The following is a 24,350-nucleotide window of genomic DNA, read 5'->3' on the forward strand; positions in this document are numbered from 1 at the left end:
CTGATGTTGAAATGCATCCCCTAGGGATCGTCTGCCGACCCCTGCATGTGAACAGTATCTCTGACATTTTTTGTTGGCAGCAGTCGCAAACAAGTCCACGGTTGGATGTCCCAACAAGTTGAAAATCCATTGCAGATAGATGCTGTTGATCTCCCACTCGTAGTGCTGGTAGAATTGTTTTGATCGACTGAGGTCGTCTGCCAGTATATTGTCCACAACTCTTATGTGTATGGCTAGAGGGTACACTCCCCGGCAGATGAACCATTCCCAAATCTGTATACTCAAGACACAGAGTGAGTGGGACACTGTCACCCCTTACTGGTTCAGATATGCAATGGCCACTGTATTTTCCAGCTGAAACTGCACCACTCTGTTCCCAAGCAGCCACTCGAACACTTTTAGTGCCATTAACACAGCTAAAAGCTCCAAGTAGTTTATGTGCAGTTGACTCTGCTGTATTGTCCATCACCCTTGCATCTGATGCTCAACACAATGGGCCCCCCATCCTCACAAGGATGTACCTGTCGTTAACCACTGAGTGGGGGTTAACGGCTCGAATGGAACAGATTAGTCTCCTCCGACCACCAGCGTAGAGAATGTAGTACCGTCAGTGGGAGTGTCAGCAGCTTGTTGTGGCTGGGGTGGAAGTTCTTGAGGTAGCACTTCTGCCAGTGGCTTCATACGCAGGTGCCTGTAACGCACCGTGGCATTGCAGGATGCCATTAACCCCATCAACCACTGTGGCTTTCTGCAGACTGTATTATTCGTAGTAGTAGTAGTTGTAGTCTAGATATGGGGAAACCACAATTCCTTCCATGCGTAAGTATGCCACTACCACCGCCATGACTTTTGTGAACACACGTGGGGCTGTTGATAATCCAGTATATTGGAACACTGCATCTCCCACTGTAAATCTTAGATATTTGTGGTGGTTCTCTTGAATTCCTATGTGGAAGTATGCATCCTTCAAATCTAATGTTGCAGCCCACTCCTCCCAGCACAGGAGAGGCAGTATCTCTTGCAACGTCATCATTCTGAACTTGCGTGCCCACACAAAACAACTGAGACCCTGAAGGTCCATGATTGCCCGAATTCCCCCATCCCTCTTTGAGATCTGAAAGTAACAGGAGTAAAATCCAGATAGTCTCTCTGTCCACTGCACAGGGATGATCTCTTGCTTTTCCAGCAGCACCTGCACTTCCAGTAATGTAGGAGTTGCTCTTGTGTATTTTATGCCTGAGAATGAAGGCAAAGTTTTGAACTCTAAGGCGTAACCAGTCTCAATAATTCAGAGCACCCACTGGTCTAATGTTATGTGTTGCCATGCTTGGGCATGCCACGCCAATCTGATGGAATTGTTGGCAACCACAAAGCAGGTGTTGTGAGCTCTGGCAGGTGGTCATTGTTCTTTGGGCAGTGGACAGTAGAGCAGATCAAAGAGTCTGCTTGTTTTGGTCTTTAGCAGACCTGTTGTTTTGGCCCTTATTTTTCTGACCAAAGCCTCTGTTCTTTTGGTAGGGTCAATACTGGCGTCTATTATCAATTTTGTCTTATCGTTTGTATTTAGTGCACTGTCGTCCATAGGGTTGATTACGGACCCCAGTTGAAGAGAACGTAGCTGATATCAGGAATGTTTTTGCTGTATACTTTGATTTCTTTAAAGACTCCATAGTGGTGTCTGTGCTCTCAGAAAACAGGCCCTTTCCATCATACACCAAATTCTCCACTCAGTCGCGCATGTCTTGTTTTAAGTTGGTTGATCTCAACCAAGCATGGCAGTGCAAAGTCATGGCAGTCGCTATGGCCCACGATTCCATCTCAGCCAGGTGTTTGAACGTGCTTAGTTGTTGCCTGGTTATGGCTGTAGTCTCTCATAGACTTCCACAAACTTGTCCTGAAACTCCCCCGGAGCCATGGAAGTAGAATCCTGCAGCAAGACATCCCACAAAAAGCTAATGTACTTGGCCATACAGGTGGCATAGTTCACTATTCTTATGACCAAACTGGAGGTGGAATATATCTTCTTCCCCATAACGTCCATCTTTCTTCCTTCTTTATCTGAAGGTGTAGTATGCCTGTGTCCACCCTTGGATGTGATGCACAATCAATTACTAAGGAGTTTGGTGTGAGATGTCACAAAAAATACATATTATCTTCCTCTTGGATCCTATATAATCCCTCTAGACGTTTAGAAGTGGGCATTGAGATCTGCAGCACCTCCCAGAATGCCTTGGCTGCCTTGATAATTACAAGCAGCATTGGAAGGGCGACCAGGTGATATGTTTTTGCTGCTGCCATCATGTTATAGACTGGATACTTCAGGTCTGTCTCTGGAAGCTTCCGCTCTAAGCCCAAGGCCTCCACCATCTCCTTTACCTGGGCATGATAGGCCTTTAACTCCTCTGATGGAGAGAGCGACTTTGGGGGACACATCTGAAGGCAGGTCTGAGGAATGGCCTGCCCCCTCAGAATCCGTATTCATGGACTCTGAAGTATAACCATCTCCACTGCCTTCTGACGGAGGCACCTTTCCCTTTGGTTGGCTAGGCGGTTGGCCCAGTGGGTTTTGTGGCACTGCACAGGAGGCAACTGCTGATCCAGTATTGAAGTAATAGTCTAGCAAGCAACTGAAGTAGTTTGTGTCTGTGAATCCGGTTGCCTTGCAGGGAGAAAATGCAGCGGTCGCTGCATTCCCCATTGTGCCTTCCACAATTGGTATTCTGCATAATCCTCTGGATATGATGTGGTTGGATTATGTCTAAATTCACAAGAGTGTGTGAGTTCTTTGTGCTGCGTAAGCCCCTGGGAAGTAGCACATTGGTGTTTTCAATGTCAGTAGCGCATAGCCTGCAGTAGTGGCTGTAGCGATTGTGGCAACATCAGGAGCGGTCTTGACACCATGGGGACTCCTCCTGGATCGCGTAAAGGAGACATCGATTTATTTGGCATCGAAAACACAGTGGCCAAGATTCAGAGTGGTGACATTGAAGGTGTCTTCGGAATCGAGTGCGTTACCTCATCAGCCTCCTGGTTGATGTTGAGGCCGCTACTCAAAAAATTCTGGAATGCAGACCCTGAGGGGGTATTGTCAGAAGAGTCCAGCATGGCCAACAATGAGGCAGCAGTATTCGGATCCAGAGAAGCCTCATCCTGCTCCTCTGATGTTAAATTAAGGTAGTCTCCCCTATCATAGCATTGCTGCTGTAACGGGGTAGAAGGGGATTGTACTGGATCTGAGCTGGAGACAGTTGTAGAATTTTATGTGGCACATCCGCCACAAACAGGGAGTGTGCAACCCCTGTCAATGCCATGGTTGACATCAGGGTCGACATCGATCTTGTAGTTGCAACTGGAGCCTGTGTCAAAACCGAAGGATGAGCCTCCAATGTTGATGACGGATTTGTCAACATCGACAGGGATCCTCTCAATGTTGACGGACTGCCAGTTGGTGTCGATGATCAACCGTTGCCCAGCAGTCCAGTTGGTGAAGGTTTTCAACCTCAACTTGCTCCAACGTTTCTTGGGGGGCAGAGAATGTCCTTCCATGTCTGAGGAGTGTCTCCACTTCTTTTCCTTATACCGATGCCCCGACTTAGAGTCCTCTTTCGGCCACCTGAACTCTGGTTCAGCAGTGGTTTTAGTCTGAGTAGTAGCAGATTCCAACTGTTCAGTAGATTTTGAGCACGCCGCCGCACCAGTCTTTGATCCCGATGTCGAGGGGAAGCTTGGCCTCGGTGGCCAGAGCGCCTAATCATAAAGCGCTGCTCTCAATCACAATGCTCGGTTCTTCAAAGTCTGTTTAGAGAACGAGCAGCAAATTTTACAAGCTGTTGGGTTGTGTTGCTCTCCTAAACACAGCAAGCACAAATCATGGTAGTCTGTGGATGGCAATTTTGCTCAGCAATCCACTCAGCACTTAAATGTTTTTTTAGTTTCCAATGCTGAAACAGCATGCCCTGAGGCAAAGCCCTGCGGCACACAGTGTCCTGATTTTAGTCCAAATAACCAAAAAACTTAGTCCACACAACAAAAGAATAGTCAAACAGTCCAATATCAACAGAAGTAAAAATCGCTCTCCCCCCCGCCCCCAGTCTCTATCACTATAGAATCAATTTGACCCAAGAAGCCAGCAACGAGGTGTCAGCGCTTTGGCGGTCAAATAGAAACTGAGAAAATGGTGCCCCAACTGCCAATTTCAATGGAAGCACAGAACACATGCAGGGCAGAGTGGGAGTCACAAGTTGCTAATCTATCTGCGAGGTCCCTGCACAGGCGCAGAACCCATTCCTTATGAATGCAACGGATCACGATCCAGATGTCCATATTACTCCCACAGTAATGGGGAGTAATTACTGGAAGTCTGGAAAAACTCCCTCCCTAATTATTTTAATGCACTTCATAATCTAAACATGTTTTTTATATGATAATCATACAAAAAGGAAATTGAACTCAGAACGCCTTTACATAAGGCTGTAAAAGGCAGTTCATGCACTGTGCTAAAGCCCTTTGCATGTTAATGAACACATGTTGGCAGGGAGGCACGCTTCAACCCCACCCACCCCTGCTTTCCATACATGCCCTGGTTGAATATCTGTCCATGGCTTAAGACCCTTTGAAATAAGTTACTTTCAAAGTAAACCTTTTCATTTTTCTCCCGCAAGTTCTCTGCTTTGTTTCTTTTTATTCTTTGTAGTTCTAACAGAAAGATTCTCTTCTTCTCCAGCCAGTCCTATGAAAGAAAAGTAACAAAGCTGTAGCACAAGATTTATAGTCAATTTCTAGACCTAACTTGATGAAATGACTTATTACTATAGAGGCAACCAAATTACTGTGATATGATCAGTGGCTGACAGTAGCAGCCTCAACACCACATGAGGAAATGGGATTTGGAAAGATAGGGATTACTGCCTGTTATTTGTAAAGAAACATTTGTTTGCACCAAAAGCACATCTTGATCCGGGTCCTGCATATACCAAAATTATGAGACAGCCTCTTCAAATTATGAGATGAGCTTAGATATCAGGAGTTTGGAAAACAAATGCTGATACACTGGCTGACATCCCAACAAAGTGCTCACACTTCTAGGGGCTGTGGGGGTACAACAGGAGCCCCCAGTGAAACAACTCAAGGACCAAATTTAAAAACAACCTAGTCTTCACTATTTTGCAGCAAATACAGATAAAATACAGATTAGTGCATCCACATCTTTTCTGAATGTGATCTGTTGACCAAAGCAAGTTCATGCTGCTCTAAAGCAAACAGGAAAACAATCACGAGTGACAGGATACCTTCACAAAGGATTAGGATCTGTAAAATATCTACCTGATAAACAGCTGCCCGCAAACTATCTGCTTTATCAAGTTCAGCACTGTATTTTTGTAAATGTTTGTTGTCCAAGAACTTCAGTGTTCCCAAGTACTGAGAAGATGTACTTAAAGAGATGGGAGAAGGTTTCCCAGTTTTCTTCAAGTATGTAGAGCTCAAAGATCTGTAAAAGAAAAATGTCATACCAAGTTTTCAAAGCTTGAAGTAAGTGCAGGTCATGCCCCCTTTTTACTGAGAAAATATGACTATTCTCAGGTTAGTCTCAAAAGCTGCTTCCACTTGGCTGAGCTCCAACCCAGGATTCAAACGTTAAAAGGATGTTATGCAGAGCCCATTATATCTTGCAGAGAGAAACTTGCTCATAGCATTCCACCAGAGAATGGAAACAAGTTTCACAGTTTTCAGGTTCAAAGGCCCAACATGTCACAGAAGAGACAGACTGCTCTTAGGACCTTTTGGCTGAAACAGGTGAGGGCAGTGTCTCTTCTCAACCAATGAGCTCCTGGTCTGGGGTGACCTGGAATGGGATTCCAAAAGCTTCCTCTCAGTAGGGATGTGCACGAGCCGGGAAGCACTGAACTGGCTCAGGAACCCACAGCTAAACCAGTTTGGCAGGGCAGGGAGTAGTTCCCTTTAGGAGCAGGTAAGCAGGTCCTTACCTGCTCCACTGCTGCCCTGCTGCTTTTCCGGGTGTGGTGCTCGCTTAAGCAAAGGCCATGCGCAGCTGAGGCACTGTTTCCAGCAGGCTGCGTGCAGTGTCAGCATGCACATGGTCAACATGCAGGTAAGGTAACATGCTTACCTGCTCCTTAAGAGAACCACTTCCTGGCCTGCTAGCACCTGCAGAAGCTGTTCATGCATATCCCTACCTCTCATTCTATTAGCATTACTGGAAGTCTTTTTAAAAACTGCTATATGACTTAAGACACACATTCACAGACAAACAATTTGTTTGACCTTATTAGTAACTCAAAAGCTGAAGGAGATGCAAAAAACAGAACAAAACAAGTCTTTAGATGTTTTCAAAGGGAATGAGGAAAACTATTCCTGATATACTCATTTAAGTCTGAAAACTGTACTCCGAGATTTGGAATTCACTTCAGAGCCAAAAATTCCATCTGGATGGATTTTAAAGAAAAACACTCAGTAGTGACATTTTCAGAGAAACTCATAAAGACTGTAGCCATTCAAATTACCTTCTTTTTGTTTCTCTATATGAAGTAAGTAATACAGGTTCTGTTATTCAACAAGCATATAATTCTGGAAAGCACAATTATTTTAGCTAATTAGGTATTAAAACTTCTTCTTTTAGAATGAGAACGCTGAAAATTGGTACTGTCTTGCGAGTCACTCACAAATCTAGTAACAGAAATGAAAGCCAGTGAAGCTTTGCTGTTTGTATATCATAAGCATTCAAAATTGTGTCACCTCCCACAGTGGTCATGTCTACCATTGTCAAATAATAAAGAGAGCAAGCAATGAGCCGTGGCTGGGTAAGATGTCATGTGGAATTACTATTTATTTACCATATTTATATTCCGCTCTGCCTCCAAGGAGCCCAGAACAGTGTACATGGTTATGTTTATCCTCACAACAGCCCTGTGATGTAGGTTAGGCTGAGATATACATGACCAGCCCAGAGTGACCCAGTAAGATTCATGGCTGAATGGAGATTTGAACTTGGATCTCCTTGGTCTTAGTCCAACATTCTAACCACTACACCACTCTGGCTTGCAGTTTAACTTAAGTTAAATTTTGGTTCCACGCATTGCCCACAAGCCATGAATCATGCACAACCCTACCCCCCACATGAGCTTTAGAAGAATTCTACTTCCGATTACCATTAAAAACAAATGAAGATCAGTTGTGAATCTGAACTGACCAATCTTGTTTTATACTAACCAACTTTCTTGAAATAAACTGAGACCTGAAATAAAAATTTCAGTGGGTTTCAAATCTCAGTTATTTTCAAGGAACTTGTTTACAATAAATCATGGTCAGTCATTCAGGCATTACGACTGATCTTGGTTTGTTTTTAACTGCAATTGGAAGCAGAATTCTTTAGGGCCTTTTGCACACTCCCAAGGCTCAGGGATGTCACACAGAACCAAGATTTAGCTTTGATTCCTCATAACTGGCCTAATGGCCAATGCAGTTCATATTTCTGAAAGCTTACTCTTCAAATATGAATTTCCTACCTGCCTATTGAAGGTTTTGCTTTTTGTGAAACTGTATCTTTTTCTTCAACTTCTTCCTAAGAGAACAAAAAAAAATGTACAACCTGATAAACAGAACTACCATGCAGCACCTATTCTTGAGATCTTGCTGCAGATTCTGCTGAATAAAATCCATTCTGAAATTAAAAGAGTCATGATATACATTTGTGAAATACTCAACTTTGCTAAATATGAACTAAAATATAGGAAGGATCAGAGAACCTCTATGTGGTTCAATTTACCCCAGTATTTGTAGCCTCCTGAGAACTGATTCTAGAGGGTTACAGAACCCTCCAAAGCACGTTTTTGGTGGTGAGCACACTGTGCAGACAGTGAAAGGGGTGGGGGGATCAGTGACTTCCCCTGAACAAATGCAAGTCCCTTCCACTTGTACAGCTTGATCTTTGGATCCAAGCTTATCTTTTCTGCACTATTTCCAGTGAGTATCTTGTCTTTTAGGATTTTGTTCTATCAAATATCTGTCTTGAGTGGAGAAAGAAGAAACGGTTAGGTCCAGTTTTCAAATAAGCCCCAAAGCCCAATGTTTGATGCCCAATACCAAGAGAATCCTTTGACTCTACCCACAAGCTGGTAGCAGTGAACATGCCTAGGTACATACACACACACACACACACACACGCACACGTCTAAGATTCCCATTGTTAGTATATGATAATATCAGTCTAAGATTCCCACTGTTAGTATATGAGAATGATAAACATTTATGAACCATACCTTAGATGAATCCTTTGAAGCATTCAGGACAGCCTTTGAAGTACTTAGTGCTACTGTCTGATCAGATTTATCATCCTTTGTTGTTTCATTTAATTCATCCTCACTGCGTTCAGAGGTCTGTATCTTTCCTTCCAAGTAGTCTTCAGTTGACAAGTGTAGTTTCTTCGTTTTCTCATAAACCGTGGTCATCATTAGTTCTATCACAGAAGGAGATTCTCTGCCACTCTCTAGCAATTTCAGTTCATTACAGTTGTCAGTGTCTTTTTGTTCCTCATCTACTGTCGAACAAACTTAAACAGGAAATAAGAGGGATGATGGGGAAGAGGACAGGATAAAATGGAAAATATATCTCAGAAATAATTTAATACGAGACAAAAATATTTCAAGAATGACTTGAGATAGGCAAAACTAAGTGTATCTCAAACATATACCTATATATTTTTAAACCCCTTCTACATTCTACATTATGGTTTGTCTACTTTCATACCAGATAATTACACAATCTCCCTTATCTGTTGAAGCAGTTAAACCCTATATGAAAATAAATAACCATTGTAGTTCCATTTCTGTCACACTGTGGTTTTACTCTATCTTAAGTGAAAGATCCTGGGTACCATCAGAGTCTCCTGCAAAGTTCCAGATTTCTTGGATTTGGGGTTACTGGGCATCTTTCGTCTCCTTTTCCCCTTACCCTTAAACTTCATGGTAACAGATTGTCCTATTGTGATGTTTCGCAGTAAATGTGGGCTATGATTCTTCCTCCCACAGGTGTAATTATTACATGTAGCAGGCTCCACATGTGGGCTCTGTTAAACCATAACTCCTCCTTCACCCCTCAGTGCATGTGTACCAATATACTCTAGGGAATGGGATCAACCCGGAAGCCTGAGTAACTTAGCTAAGAGCTGGATGGGGATATAGGAACCATGCACAGTCCTACTACCCTCTGCTTCCCTGCAATGGCCAGTTTCACTCCCTGTCTACATGTGGCAGTGGGGTGGGGGAGAGAAATGACAAGGATTCAGAACTCTGTTAACCTCTGTGGAAATTCCTAGGTATGCAGGGGTTGTGTCCACTTGGACACAGCTGGTATTTTCAGCACTGAAGTATTTTACATAAAAGTATTTTATATTGCTACATAAATAAGAAATAGCCTATAGCCAATACACTGAAAAGACATACAAGACATTGTCAATGCACTGTACGAGTGGACATATCTATTACAACTACTACAAATATTTATATACCACTTTTCAACAAAAGTATTCAAAGCGGTTTGCACAGAAAAACAAATAAGACGGCTCCCTGTCCCAAAAGGGCTCATAATCTAAAAGGAACTATAAAAGGTAGACACCAGCAACAACCACTGGAGGGATGCGGTACTGGGACTGTATAGGAACAGTTGCTCGTCTCCTGTGAAATGGAAGAGAATCACCACTTTAAAAAGGTGCCCCTTTGCTCAGTTAGCAACGGCTAAGATCGAGTAGAACAATTAGGACGAAGAACTGCCTTGTTAAACGTTTAAAAGACTAGATTTAAAAGACAAAAGTTTAAAAGACTAGATCGTGGCACAGAACCATCAAGTTACTGGGCCCTTTCTCATGACTGGGGAACTGGGTGGGAAGGCACATGGGGAGGAAGGCTACAGAAGCTTACCTCCTCTTCAGACTGGGTCCCAGTTGCTGGGTGCACACACTGCAACGATCCACTGCTGCCCCAGGCAGCATGGAGTTGTGGGGGGCCGGCCCCTGGAAATCCCACAATGCACCGTGTGAGTGCCCAGTGCATTTTGAGTATCCCCCGGTGACGGGCAGTCAACCCTGTGTGTCTTAGCACCAGCTAAAAGCAGCTGGCGCTGACACAGGGTCAGTTAAACAGGGTTAAGGGAGTGCTCACTCCCTTAACCTTGTTTAACAGCCGGGCTTCATATCAGGGCCTGCTACTGGGAGCTGCGCGGCTCTCAGTAGTTCTCACAAGCAGCAAAGCCCTGTCTTGGCTGCTCGTGAGAACAGCCCCACTGTATATAACAAGAAGCATACCCCAAGCAGGCACAGGAACGTATTTCTCAAACAAGACCACACTTAATTAAGTTCATGTATAACAAGCCCTTCAACAACCTACTAATAAGGAAACCAGGAATAACTATTGTTTCAGGTTGTTAGCATAACCTTCCAAAGCCCTCTTATGTAATGGAAAATCAAAGGACAACCCAAGCAGAAATGCTTTAAGGCTCTCCACATGAGCAGTGTGGAGAGCCTGAATGAGGTTTGCGGGGAGAGCGGGCTTGACAGTGCGGGCGGTGTGGGGGGGTTGCATTTAAGTGGGCTTGCCACCGGGAGTCACATGGCTCCTGTTGCAGCACACGACCAGCCGAAACCGGGCTGGGCTCCCTTAGCCTGGTTTAGGCTGGTTGTGAGAATAGCCTCGTTAACGTCAGCTTTGTGTTAAAAATACATAGAGGATTACCCACAAATGCACAGAAACTACTTCAAGGCAAGTTGCATTTAGATCCTTAAATAGCTGTCTTACAAAATGATATCCTCAACTACAAAAAAAAGTTCCAAAAAAACATATTCATATTCTTTACCTTTTGAAGAGGATTCTTCCCCAGATATTGTCAAATTGGAATCTCCAGTTCTCTCATCCACTGATGAAAAATGAATAGGGAATAGCGATGAGGAGCTTGCTATCCAGGGACCCTGGGGTATAAAGTGACAGAATGAGTATAAACACTTGTGAATTATTCATACTAGATGAAATTCTATTCATCTGACTCAAGAAAAAGTTTCCAACAATATTTCATCAGAAGTTCCTGCAGCAAGTATGTCACATTTCCCCCACCCCTGCCCCAAATACCAACAAAGAATAAGATAAAGCCCATCACAGTGAAATTCAGCCCCAAGATCCTAGAAAAACCAAAATTCTTTATCCTAAAAACATGATAGTTCTTAATGGTCCAATTCAGAGAATCATCTAAACTATGGTTTTGATTGTTGTGAATGAACTTCAGCAAGCTGAGGCATGTTGCACCTCAGTCATGATAATTTAAACCAGGCCTGTTCAATTTAGGCCCCCCAGCTGTTTTTGAATTCCGACTCCCATGATCCCCAACCACAGTGACCAATAGCCAGAGATTATGGGAGCTGTAGGTCAACATCTGCAGGAGGGCCAAAGTTGAGCAGCCTTGATTTAAACCATAGTTCATCTTATTTTGATAGGATTATGCCCTTTGTAATACAACAGCTATAGAACAACTTTTTAACCTCAGGACCAGGGCTTTCAGACAATGCTCTTTTCTCAGATTTCATCACTTGATCATTTAGTCTTGTCATGGAAGATGGTGCAGAAAGTGAAGATCTGTGGCTGTGCGATGCTCTGTCTTCTGGTTTGATTCCTTCATAGTCCTCTACATGGCTGCTTTTTCTTAACACACTCCGGGGCTGAGGAGATGGCTTCAAATAATCATCCAGAGCAGGAATGCTGATATTCTCAGCTGAAAATATATGGAGAAAGTAACTGTCAACTCACATTTTTAAGAAGTTGAATACTGAATAAATTAAGATTGGAAAAATTAAGGCCTCCTATAACTGCTGTCTTTTATCAACTGCGTTCAGCGTACAAACATCCAAGATAATATTAAATCCCAGTCGTGCATTTAAATTGAAATTCAACATTCACAAAGAACCAACACTAACAAGTAAGAGAAAGCTTCCCCCCACCCCCAGAAGCCCTAACAGAAATATACTATAATATAATAGTTTTATAAGTTACATGCAATCATTAGGCCAGTGCAACTAATCGACTTTGAATGGCTGAAATCGAATCCCACCCCCCCAGCCCTTTGTGGAGGCGACTGTTCCCACCTCCATGCAGAGCAGTGCTGTACACAACATCAGAGAGTAGGGATATGCACAAACTGAAATTTATGACCTCTCAGCACCCTTTAGTAAAACATTATTCATGGTATCCATCTTAGGGCTGTGCATGAATAATGTTTTACTAAGAGCTGCTGAGAGGTCCACAAAATTTGCAGGGTTGCACTCCCTGAATCTTCCTCCCTGCACAGGTCATCTGCCTGGGCAACCAAGACAGTGTCTGTGGCAAAACCAGGTTTGAATACAGACTGAATTGAATCTATATAATCAGTATCATTCAAGAGTGCCTGAAGCTGCATGACTATCACTAGAGATGTGTACGAACCTTGGTTCATGCTCCAGTTTGAATAGGAACTGGTTCATGTTGTCGCCGAACTGGTTCAATGATTCAAGTGCGGTGGCAGCAAGCAGGACCTTTAAAAATATGTACAGCAGGTTCTTACCAGTTTGCACGCGACTCCATGCAGCTTCCTGCTGCTGCTGATATTGTGATGCTGCAGCGCTCCCCCAGCAATAGTGAGTTTGGCATGCACATGGCCTTTGCGTATTCGAACCAAGGCACCAACCGAGATTCGTGCACATCTCTATCACTCACTTGATCACCTTGCCCAGGAATCTTTATGACTAGCTGATAGTTACTGTAATCTTCCAAAGAGGACTTCTTCATAAGTGGCTTCACAACCACCTCCAGTAGTATGATGCAATATATGATTTGGTAGGGGTATGCATGGAACCCCACCCAGCTGCCCTTAGAAGACTTTTAAAGGCAGGATTCCCTTTGACTTGTAAAAGGGAATCCTCACCAGATTCCCTTTTACAAGTATAGCCCCTCAAACAGTCAAACTGGTTCAAACCAGACCACCTTTTTATGAGGCTGGTCCCGTTCAAGTTCGAACCGGTTCTGTGCACCCCTATGAATTGGCATTCACTTTCTTATCCAACAGGGTTAATACTCCCCTAAACCTGCTAGATCACCACGATTCCATTAAGTTGTTTTTGTTGGATAACATATGATGTTCAAGTACTTGAACATCACATATTTACCAGTACTATATTTGCAGTGTAACATCACATCAGACTACAAAGTGACATTTTAATTATTTATAAGGTACAATGAAATATAAAGTTACATTTATGTCAGAAGTCGGGAGTTCCTACCCTCCCCCATAAGACAGGGTTGTGTACCCAGCCAAACAGCAGGGTGCCAAGGGAAACCGGGGACTCCAAACGCCAAGGCAATCCTAGTAATTGCCTCTCAGGAGTCAAGGAGGGTTCGGAGAGACATGCAACAGCTGCTGGGGGATGGGCAGGGACAACCCAGGAGACGCAGCTTGGTGGAGAGGGAATAGAAACGATATTAACTCCACAGCTGCAAATAGGTGCAGAAATATTAAGGAAGGGCGTGGAGTTAGAGAACAAGTCCCTTTTGGGAGCCAGGGGTTGGCTGGTCACTGCCCCAGCCCAGCCAGGGAAGACGGTGCAGGGGAGGAGTGTCTGTAATGCAGGGCCCTATTTAAGCCAGGGGCTGCTGAGGACAAAGAGATCAGCCGGGATGGGCTTGTTGGTCTGACTGTCTCCCGGAGAGGAGCTGAGGCCTTTTTGCTCCCGCTGATAGGAGAAGAAGGGAGTGAATGAAATTCTTTCCCTCCCCAGCTCTGAGGCCATGCCCATGCCTAGAATTTAGTGCTGGGGGGCAGAAAGGTTACCTTGGAGAATTCCTTGCCCCAGGAACACTGACATCAGAATATACCATAAACCATTAGCCAACCAGGAGAACATTATCAGACACTCTGGGTCCCCCACTTTAAAATACACACATTCAGAAGTTATACAATGTTCATTATGAAGGTAATAGAATAATAATTTTTAATTTTGAGCAGTACACAATCCAAGCAGCAGAATGTATACACTATTGTTTTACCTGATGCTGACGCCGTTTTAGTTTTGAATTCCCTTGGCTTTGGTACTGGCTTGATTTCAGTTTTCCACCTATTCATGTCATCCCTCTCTAACTGCCGCTCCATCACTAGAGCCTCATCTTGTTGAGCATACTCTTCTCCAGAACTTAACCCTTCTTCAGAAACTGAGTCATCTTCTTGCCTGTCTTCACTCAGATATTTATTCTCCAAAATAGATGTTTCTTGAGAGATCTCTTCATCCTCTGGCAAAGCCAAATCATCAGCAGTTTCTCTTTCCAATGAGTAGTCACCTGGCAGAGATATTTCACATGGAATTGATTTTTTGGCTGCACTCCCTTCATATGAATCAGAATACTCAGTTAGTGCAACAGGGACAGCTTGCCCTCCCTTGCTCAAACTCTCTCTCTCTAACATGGACACGTGTTGAGCTTTCTCATTGTCATCTGATGAAGGCAAGTCATCCGCTTGCCTTTCCTCACACAAAGTCTCTCTCCCCAACAAGGACACATGGTGAAGTCTTTCATCATCATCTGATGAAGTCAAGTCATCCACACTTTCACTTTTCAGAGTGTCCACATGGTAAAGATCATAGCTGGACAGAGGTACTGCAAAGGCAACTGACTTCTTTGGGGTGTTTTCCAGACTTTCAGGAAGCTCCTCCACTAAACCTGTAGGCAGATTGTATTGGCATTTCATGTATGAAACAGTCCTATCAATTTCAAAGCATAATTCTACCATGTACTTTTGTTCCTGACACACATTTGACCACTATAAAACAGTACAGTAAGCTTCTGCCCCCAGTTTTGTGAAATATGTATAAAGCATGCTGTATAGTAATTCATAGTTTGATAATTGTGAATGAATGTATGCATGTGTTTCATAAAACTTCTCCTTCAGTACAAAGAACCTGAAGAAAATGGGCAATACAGTAAAATATAAAGTTAACTGAAATGCACCTTTGAACCATAGATATCCAAATAGATTAAAGATGAGAAAGATGCAGGGAGAAAAACAAACAAAAAACAACAAATCCCAAAGTAGTAATATATCTCTAACAGAAAAGTGTAAATTTTTATCAAAGTAAAATTCCTTCGTTGAAGTTGTTATTATCATCTATCATGGCAGAAGGAAAAAATGGGGTGAAATTTTAATAGTTTGAGTTGGATAAAATAAGATATTTGAGCCACAACCTTCTAAATTCAATGAAAGCTCTGTTATAGGCTAGGGGGTATTACCTTATGTGTGCTACTTCTAAGCACACATACAAGTCCTGTTGAGAGTCACTTATAAAGAAACATGCTTAGGATCTCGGGATATGCCTGAACTGTGGTTCCAAGTGTGGTTTGAGCACTCCCAAGGAAATTTGGAAGGGAAGTTTAAGACATAGGAGAACAGATGCTTACCTGCTCTCCACCGTCCCTTCCAGTTTCCAGCTGGGGCGCCGCATGTTCCAAAAATCCCTGTGTGGTATCAGCATGCACATGGCATCTGCAGATGTGAGGGTGCCATTTACGTGGCCAGCATGGTGTTGCTGACCACACAAATGCCACCCACGCATGCATGTACACCATGTGTGTGCTGACAGCGCACAGGAATGTTTGGAACACATGCCGCCACAGCAGGGAGTTGGAAGGGGCAGCAGAGAGCAGGTAAGCATCTGTTCTCCTATGTCTTAAACTTCTCTTCCAAATTTCCTTGGGAGTGCTCAAACCGCACTTCAAACCACAGTTTGGGCACATCCCTATAGGATCATACAGTTGTTACTGGCCTGTTACATATGGAACAAAGGGAGTGGAAGATACACACAAAAAACTTATTCTAAGGCATCTTGTTACTCTATATACCTTCTTCATCACTCTCAAAATCTTCTGAATATTCTATAATTTGCTGTCTTGCTGCACGAGCAAAAAGAGCTCCCTGTAGCTCTTCCTAAAATACATAATAGACATTACTATATGTACCAAAAATATATCTATATGCAATACTGTACCATTTAACCCAAATATTTTGTAATGTTAATGTATAAAAACATATACTAGTTATACTCACAGAAATAAAAAAAAATCTACTTTACATTTAGATAAATGCACTTTTGTATAAATAAGTTTCTTTAAGTCATAACAGAACAGAACACCTCCTTTGTCATGAACCCTGCCACCTATTAAGATCATCTGGGGAGGTCCAGTTATGGTTGCCACCAGCTTGTCTGGTGGCGACTTGGTACCAGGCCTTCTCTGTGGCTGCCCCAGGGCTTTGGAATACACTCCCTGTCAAAATAAGAGCTTCTCCATCTCTGACTGCTTTTTAAAAGATCCTCAAGACACAAATGTTTTCTCAGGCTTTTAATTAAATTGTTTAACTGTTTTTATTATATGAAATTGTTTTAATTCTGTTTTATATTTATTATATTTGGATTATGTACATCATCCAGAGAGAGTGGTATATATGATAAATAAATATGATAAACAAACAAACATGTCCAAAAAAAGGTGCTGAGTGCTATTTATTTTGCTAATATTCAATAAACTTGTTCCAATTATTTATAAAGGTATTCTTCTGTTTCCTATCTCTTACATAAGCTGTTATAATGCCAAAATGATATAGTTTTCCTCCCCATTCTGCCAATTTCTTTTAACTTCTGCTAATTTCTTTTAACTTCTAATGTTATGCAAAACATAATCTGGCAGTGACTAATTTATAATCTATCAATTTGATATTTTATTTATGAAACTCTTTTAAATAAGAGAAAAGGAAAACAAAATGATTGTAATCTATCTTTATCTACAATTTCCTCCCCATTCATCTCTTGACATGACTCCAGAATCACTTTGCATAGTTACATGTCTACTGTATACTGGCGGCGGGGAGCGGGGGGTGACCCTCCAGAGTTCCATTTCTTGTACTAGTATAGCACTTGTTACCATAATTGACATTAATTCTAGCTCAAATATTTTTGATGACATGAGAGCATTCAACTTGTTGCTAAACAGGACTAAATCTCTAAATATTCACTTAATCATGCCTTTTTGTTTTTGCTTCAATTTTTGAACTGCAATATTACACACATGCTGGTGTTGATATTTCATGTGTTTCTCAGTCTACAATCTGCAAATTTCAGGCACTGTTGTACTCTGCAGGATTAGAATTACAGCAAAAGCTTTGCTCAGAATCTCACTGGTAAAGAAAATTCCATTAGTAAAAGAACTAGCATGGAACAAAGCAAAATATTTTCAGAGGCTGTCCCAAGGATATCAAACATTCTTCCTCGTGATGCATAAACTGTTGGCTTTTAGGAAGCAGTGTATAGCCTAGCTACGTTGATCCAGCGTGGTGTAGTGGTTAGAGTGCTGGACTAGGACCGGGGAGACCCGAGTTCAAATCCCCATTTAGCCATGAAACTAGCTGGGTGACTCTGGGCCAGTCACTTCTCTCTCAGCCTAACCTACTTCACAGGGTTGTTGTGAGGAGAAACTCAAGTATATAGTACTCTGGGCTCCTTTGTATGAAGAGCAGGATATAAATGTAAAAAAAAAAAATGTTCATTAACTTGAATAAGGGTTTATCTGCAGCTGCTAAAATATTTGATGTCAGCTGGATTTTTTTTTTAAATCATGAATTTTATAGGGGTTTTTTTTACTATAGTTTTTTTAAAAAAATAAAATGCAACTATTGTTTTAAAATGAGTAAACTGCTTTGAGCCTAAAATGATATAAAGTGTGCCACTAAGTCAGTTTCGATTCCTGGCAACCACAGAGCCCTGTGGTTGTCTTTGGTAGAATACAAGAGGGGTTTACCACTGCCTCTTCCCGCACAGTATGAGATGATCCCTTTCAGCATCTTCTTATATCGCTGCTGCCCGATATAGGTGTACCAGCGGGGATTTGAACTGGCAGCCTCTTGCTTGATAGTCAAGCATTTCCCCACTGAGCCATTGGGTGTAAAATGTTTAACAATTACCATTAATGCTTAAGAAGTACAATCCAGAGCAGCATCTTCATAAGCTCACATACTAATATTGCATGTGTGTATGAGGGGGTGATTTTTCTCAATCCCCTCTTCTTTCTGATGCCCCGATGCTCAGCTGAAAATATGTCAGAGGGTTGGAGGACCTTCAGGGACATATTTTCAGGGGGCTTTGAGGAACAGTGTAGGGAAGAGAAAACCGGAGGGGGGGGGGAATCTCCCTCTCTTGCAAGTGTAAAATGTTCTTACAGGTGCGATGTTAGTATATTTATTTATTATATTATATACCATCCTTCCAAAAATGGCTCAGGGTGGTTTATATCAAAAGGCAGTTTACATCTGCAAATGAGACAGCATTGTTAAACTAAGCCCCTGTTGTAATCAGCCCACCAGTAAGAGGCTCACATATTTTTCTGAAAAACCCATATGTCTTCATTCATATACCTGGTATGACCACTTTTTGATTTACACATGCTTCTTGTCCACCATTTCCAGTTTTTGTGAACTTATACAAACTCTAGGCTAATATTATTCTTCAACAAAGTGCAGAACTGATAAGAAAACATCAGTTTAATTTTACTGATAGTAAAAGTATTCTTTAGTCTATTAAATATGCAGCAGTACATTCTATGATTTGCAGGTCAAAACATTTTACCTGAAAAGTGGTTCTTTTGGAGAGCTTTGGGCTCTTGGTGTAGGCTAAAGTAGTAATGGTATCTTCATCAGACATGTTGCTTGATTTTAGGAAATTAATCTTATATGCTCAACTTGTGATCCAGTGAAGGTCAATCTTCTTGTTTGATTTAAATGAGAGAGAAAGTAATTTTAACAGTAGCACCGACACCCTCTTCCCTCAAGACCACCAAGCACTGTATTGAAGTGACTAATTTCTTAACACATTTGAATCTTGAGTTAGGTGAATGGACCAGAGATGCTTCTATCACCCTCACAGATTACAGAACGCACAGAGGTAAGTTCTTATTACTTATGTCTCCCTCCATGTTTTAATTATTACATGGCACTTGCAAATTGTCAATAGCAGATAACTTCTGAGTATACTAAATCCATGTACACATAAACAGTTAATCCAGTCTAACAACTCCTAAACACTATTTAATTCTAGTTCTGTTCTCAGTGGAAAAGGAGATGCCCTATTCCTGAACTGTTTTGTTCAGATTAATCTAACTTTTCCTCTGCTTGCTATATAGAATACTCCATTAATTGTTTCCTATCAAAACTCTAGGAAATATTTGGGATATTACATAAGAATAGCCCTGCTGTATCAGGCCCCAAATCCTATTTCACACAGTGGCCCACCAGATGCCTCTGAGAAGCCCACAGGTAGGGATGTATATGAACACTTCACACACTCCCTGGGGGTGCCTTTAAATGAGTAGGTAAGGAATGCCTTGCCTGTTTGCTCCCCACCCCCACCCGCCAGCCACTTTCAAACTGAGCAAAATTGAGCACCAGCAGGGGAAAGTGGTAGAGAGGGAGCGAACAGGTAAGGAGTGCCTTACCTGTTCGCTTAAAGGCACACACACCCCCACACACACACAGCCTGTTGAGCTGGCTCAAATGCTGGCATTGGAACAAGTTTGGCACTCCAGAAAGGGAGCACCAAACCTGTTCGAGAACATCCCTACCAACAAGCAAGAGATGAGGAGAATGCCCTTTCCTGCTATTGCTGGCCTGCAACTGGTATTTAGAGGCATCTAGCCTCTGAGGCTGAAGGTGGTCTATAGCCATCAGACTTGTAGTCATTGAAAGACCTGGCCTCCATAAATTTATCTAAATCTCCTTTAAAGTAATCCAAGTTAGTGCCCATCACCACATCCTATGGCAGAGAATCCCACAGATTAATTATGTGCTGTGTGAAAAAGTACCTCCTTTTGTTGGTCCTAAATTTCCCGGCCTTCAGTTTCAGGGATGACCCCTGTTCTAGAGTTGTGTGAGAGGGAGAAAAAACTATCTCTGTCCACTCTCTCTACTCCCTGCATACATGTATAGACCTCTATCATGTCCCCCCATAGTTGCCTCTTTTCCAAACTAAAAAGCCACAGATGCTGAAGCCTTGCCTCATAAGGAAGGTGCTCCAAGTCCCTGATCATCTTGGTTGTCCTTTTCTAGTTCTACAATGTCCTTCTTAAGATATGGTGACCAGAACTGCAGACAGTATTCCAAGTGTAGCCACACTACAGATTTGTGTAAGGGCATTATAATATTAGCATTTTGATTTTCAATCCCCAACTTCACACTGAATCGAAACTTTCAACAAGCTGTCCACCACGACCCCAAGATCTCTCTCCTGGTCAGTCACTGACAGCTTAGACCCCATCAGTGTATATGTGAAGATGGCGTTTTTTGCCCCAATATGCATCACTTTACACTTGCTTACACTGAATCACATTTGCTATTTTGTTATTTACTCACCAAGTTTGGAGAGATCCTTTTGAAGCTCCTCACAATCTGTTTTGGGTTTCACTACCCTAAATAGCTTAGTGTCATCTGCAAATTTGGCCACTTCATGGCTTACGCCAGCTCCTTGATCATTTATGAACAAGTTAAAGAGCACTGGTCCAAGTACAGATCCCTGTGGGACGGGGGGGGGGGGACTTTTTTTTTTTAAACTTCACTCATTGTGAAAACTGTCCATTTATTCCTACCCTCTGTTTCCTGTCCTTCAACCAGTTACTGATCTACATATGAACCTGTCCCTTTTCCCCATGACTGCAAAGTTTACTCAAGAGTCTTTGGTGGGGAACTTTGTCAAAAGCTTTTTGGAAGTCCAAGTATACTGTGTCAAATGGATCACCTTTATCCCCATGCCTGTTGACACTCTCAGAATTCCAAAAGGTTAGTGAGGCAAGACTTGCCCTTGCAGAAACCATGCTGGTTCTCATTCAGCAAGGCTTTTTCTTCTATATGCTTAACAATTTTGTCCTCAAATATGCTTTCCATCTATTTACCCAGCACAGAAGTTAAGCTAACCGGCCTGTAATTTCCCAGATCCCCCCTGGATCCCTTTTTGAAAATCTGAATTACTTTTGCTACTTTCCAGTTCTCTGGTACAGAGCCTGATTGTAGGGACAAGTTACATATTTTTGCTAGGAGATCAGCAATTTCACATTTGAGTTCCTTCAGAACTCTATCTTGCCGTGGCAATCTTGTTAATCTTTAGTTTTCAAGACAGTTTATAACATCTTCTCTTTTTATCTCAAACTGGCCCAATTCTTCAGCCTTCAGTCCACCGCTAGGTGGACTTTATTTTTTCTTTCTCAATTTAGCCTCCCCCCCGCAATTAAAAATATTTATTTATTTATTTCTAGGCTGATGTTTTTCCCCAAGGCTACCAAAACAGTGACTACTTATGACTGCAAGAAGCTGAACCTGAGTCTTCTGCATCTAAACGAAAAGGTACAGCCACAGCTCTATAACTACACTTACACTATCCTATACATGCTTACACAGAAGTAAGTCTCACTGGGTTCAAAGGGGCTTACTTCCTAATAAGTGTGTTTAAGATTACAGCTTGAATATGTTTTCTATCACATTGCCAGGTGAACAGAAACAAAAGATCAACTGTATTTCAGTCATCTTTTGGAAGAGAAGCATAAAGGGGAAAAATGGACCAACTTCTATTAGAGAAAGTAATACATGCCATTATTTCTCTTTAAGCATACACATGCCATAGACTGAAATGGTGTATTTTCTCTGGAGTGGCTTCTAAAGTAGGTCATTTTTACTTCTGTGCTTCTTTACTCCCCTCATTTAGACTAGATGCCCACACCTAGCTCACCCTGTCAAGCCAGTGGTCTCAAGAGGGCAGTTGGCCATACAGAGAATATACAAAGATACATTTTGTACTTACAGAGAAAGGAGAAAACACAAAAGGTTTCTTCCTCTTAAAACATGACACCCATTTTAAATTAATAATCAGAGCTAGAAATTTATTATTATAAGAATATATCCAAGCATACTCCATAGGTTTTACCAAGGATGTTTCAGATAGGTGCGGCTGGAGGAAAATGTAAGATGAAAAAAGCAAAGACATTTATAATACAATACAATGAATATTTATATACCGCTTTTCAACAAAAGTTTCCAAAGCAGTTTACACAGATATAAACAAAAATAAATCGGCTCCCTGTCCCCAAAAGGACTCACAATCTGAGAAGAAAAAAGAAACATAAGAAGGAAGAATGCTGTGCCGGAGATGGATAGGGCCAGTTGCTCTCCTCCTGATAAATAAAGAGAATTACCACTAAAAAGGTGCCTCTTTATTCAGTTAACATTGTAGTCATTTGTCTATAGCTTTGATGTTGATGCTGCCGCCTAAAGATTTCAGAAAGTTTCCAATGTGAAGACACTTCTTGACAGATCCGAGTATAAAAACAGAACTCCAAGTTGCTTCCATTTTTATTATAATAATGACGACAAAGAACACTGATATATCACCTTACAACAACAACAAAAAGCCGACAAAGCAGTTTACATAACAAAAGGAATGGACTCATAATCTTAAAAGGGAGAACCTCCACAAACAGCCACTGGAAGGACAGCGATACTGGGGGTGGATTCCGCGGCTAGACAGTCACCACTGAAGTGGTGCCTGTTTGCACCATAGATTTAGTTTTTGCTCCGTAAACTGGGCGGTGGGGTGGGGTGGGGTGGAGAGGCGGACCGGATAGCTTTGCTAGTTGTTGTCCACAAAACTCAATAAAGAGTTTACTAAATTCAAAACAAAACACTGCAGATTGAAGCAAGCCTCGAGGAGTAATCACTCTCCTGGCTGGAACCCAGTCCAATTTAGCACTGAAAAAGGGGATTTCCGAAAGAAAGTGCTGATAAACTGACCACCCGCAAATCTGCACGTTCTCTTTGCACCCCAAGCCAGCCCCCTCCCCGAAAAGGTCCAGGGCGGGAAGCCCGGAGTAAACTGACCCATCGCGCCTCTGGGGCAGTATACAAGTCCTCAGGGTGATAATCTCGCTTTTGGCCCCGCCTCCCTCGACCTCCGTCCCAGCCAGGCCCGTACCTCGTGTCGCAGGAAGGTTCTTGTCTCTGGCGAGAGGGTTGCGCAGCGCCCACTCCGGTCTTGCCCCTGCCCTGGCCGCAGGTCTATTAAGCACCGAGAGCAGCCCCACGCCAGGTAGGCCTCTTCGTCATACGCATTACCTAGCAACCGCCGGCACGCTGGAGATGACAGCACACAGACTAGCTGGGAGTTGCCGCGGAAACCAAGCCACGCCCACTTTCCCAGATTCGTTTGAATGCCTGGTTTGCGGACTTTAGGAGCAGCGCAATATGACGCAGTTTACGACGCAATAAAGACCCTACTTCCTCGGCCTCCCGCCTGATTGGCGCAGGTGTAATGATGGAATGGCCAGAGAGCCTAAAGCGGGCGGAGGAAGACTCTGAGCTGCTACGGCTGTGCATGGAATTTCATTTCCAATAAAAACAATCTCACGTTTTTGTTTTCGTTTAGGATTTTGTTCGATTTGATAAGTTGTACAAACTGGAAATCACTCTGTAATTTCATCTTTCGCTTCAATTTCGTTGTAACTGTTTGCACTGACTATTGCCTCGGTATATTTTTAAAGGCTTGCCATGCAAGTTCGGTGAAAACATCAATTCTGTGGCAGTAGTGAGAGCAACAAACTATTACATGCTAGGGATAAGTATTAATTACACTTCAGTTCCTCAAGGTAGCTCAGGGCAGTGTGCAAAGTTGTTCTTCCTAATTGTGTCTTCCCAACAATCCTGTGATGTAGGTTAAACTAAGAGATAATGACTGTCACCGTGGTGGTCTCCCAGTGAACTTCTTGATGAAAGGGGATTTGAGCCTGGGTTTCCCTACTCCAGTACTCTTAACTACTACTCCACACTGGCTCGTCTTCTTTCTTCTTCCCAGGCCAGGAAACAGACTGAAAACAAGATAGCCAATATTGCAGTGCCTTCATATAAATCTATGGTGTGGCCAGGTTTGGAATTCTGTGTATAGTTCTGGTTGCTCCATCTCAAAAAGGGCATTATGGTTCAGAAAAGGGCAATGAAAATTATCAAGGGAGTTGATTTGAGGCATTATAGTTTAGGAAAATGACTTATCATTATTTTTACATTTATATCCTGCTCTTCCTCCAAAGAGCTCAGAGCGCTGTACTACATACTTGAGTTTCTCTTTCACAACAACCCTGTGAAGTAGGTTAGGCTGAGAGAGAAGTGACTGGCCCAGAGTCACCCAGCTAGTTTCATGGCTGAATGGGGATTTGAACTCAGGTCTCCCCGGTCCTAGTTCAGCACTCTAACCACTACAC

The 24,350-nt window shown here is 42.5% G+C and overlaps 1 protein-coding gene across 7 annotated transcripts in view; it reads right to left on the bottom strand.

The window, feature by feature from the left end:
* Window positions 1–23,291, bottom strand: part of MAP9 (microtubule associated protein 9) — a 39,023-nt gene extending 15,732 nt beyond the window's left edge. For 2 of the 7 annotated variants that reach the window (XM_053255392.1, XM_053255388.1), the window contains exons 1-10: window positions 23,072–23,290; window positions 18,689–18,826; window positions 15,915–15,999; window positions 14,073–14,738; window positions 11,540–11,769; window positions 10,864–10,975; window positions 8,277–8,566; window positions 7,524–7,579; window positions 5,323–5,488; window positions 4,640–4,729 (exon numbers count right to left, since the gene is read on the bottom strand). In XM_053255392.1, coding sequence (XP_053111367.1) covers window positions 4,640–4,729; window positions 5,323–5,488; window positions 7,524–7,579; window positions 8,277–8,566; window positions 10,864–10,975; window positions 11,540–11,769; window positions 14,073–14,738; window positions 15,915–15,999; window positions 18,689–18,763 — 1,770 coding nt within the window. In that variant the 5' untranslated portion in view covers window positions 18,764–18,826; window positions 23,072–23,290. Of the gene's footprint in view, window positions 1–4,639; window positions 4,730–5,322; window positions 5,489–7,523; window positions 7,580–8,276; window positions 8,567–10,863; window positions 10,976–11,539; window positions 11,770–14,072; window positions 14,739–15,914; window positions 16,000–18,688; window positions 18,827–23,071 lie in introns of those variants that run through there. The other 5 variants (XM_053255390.1, XM_053255389.1, XM_053255391.1 and 2 more) reach the window with 5 other exon arrangements.
* Window positions 23,292–24,350: the final 1,059 nt, after the last annotated feature.

This window comes from Hemicordylus capensis, chromosome 5 (genome assembly GCF_027244095.1).
Source record: "Hemicordylus capensis ecotype Gifberg chromosome 5, rHemCap1.1.pri, whole genome shotgun sequence".
Lineage (NCBI taxonomy): Eukaryota > Metazoa > Chordata > Lepidosauria > Squamata > Cordylidae > Hemicordylus > Hemicordylus capensis.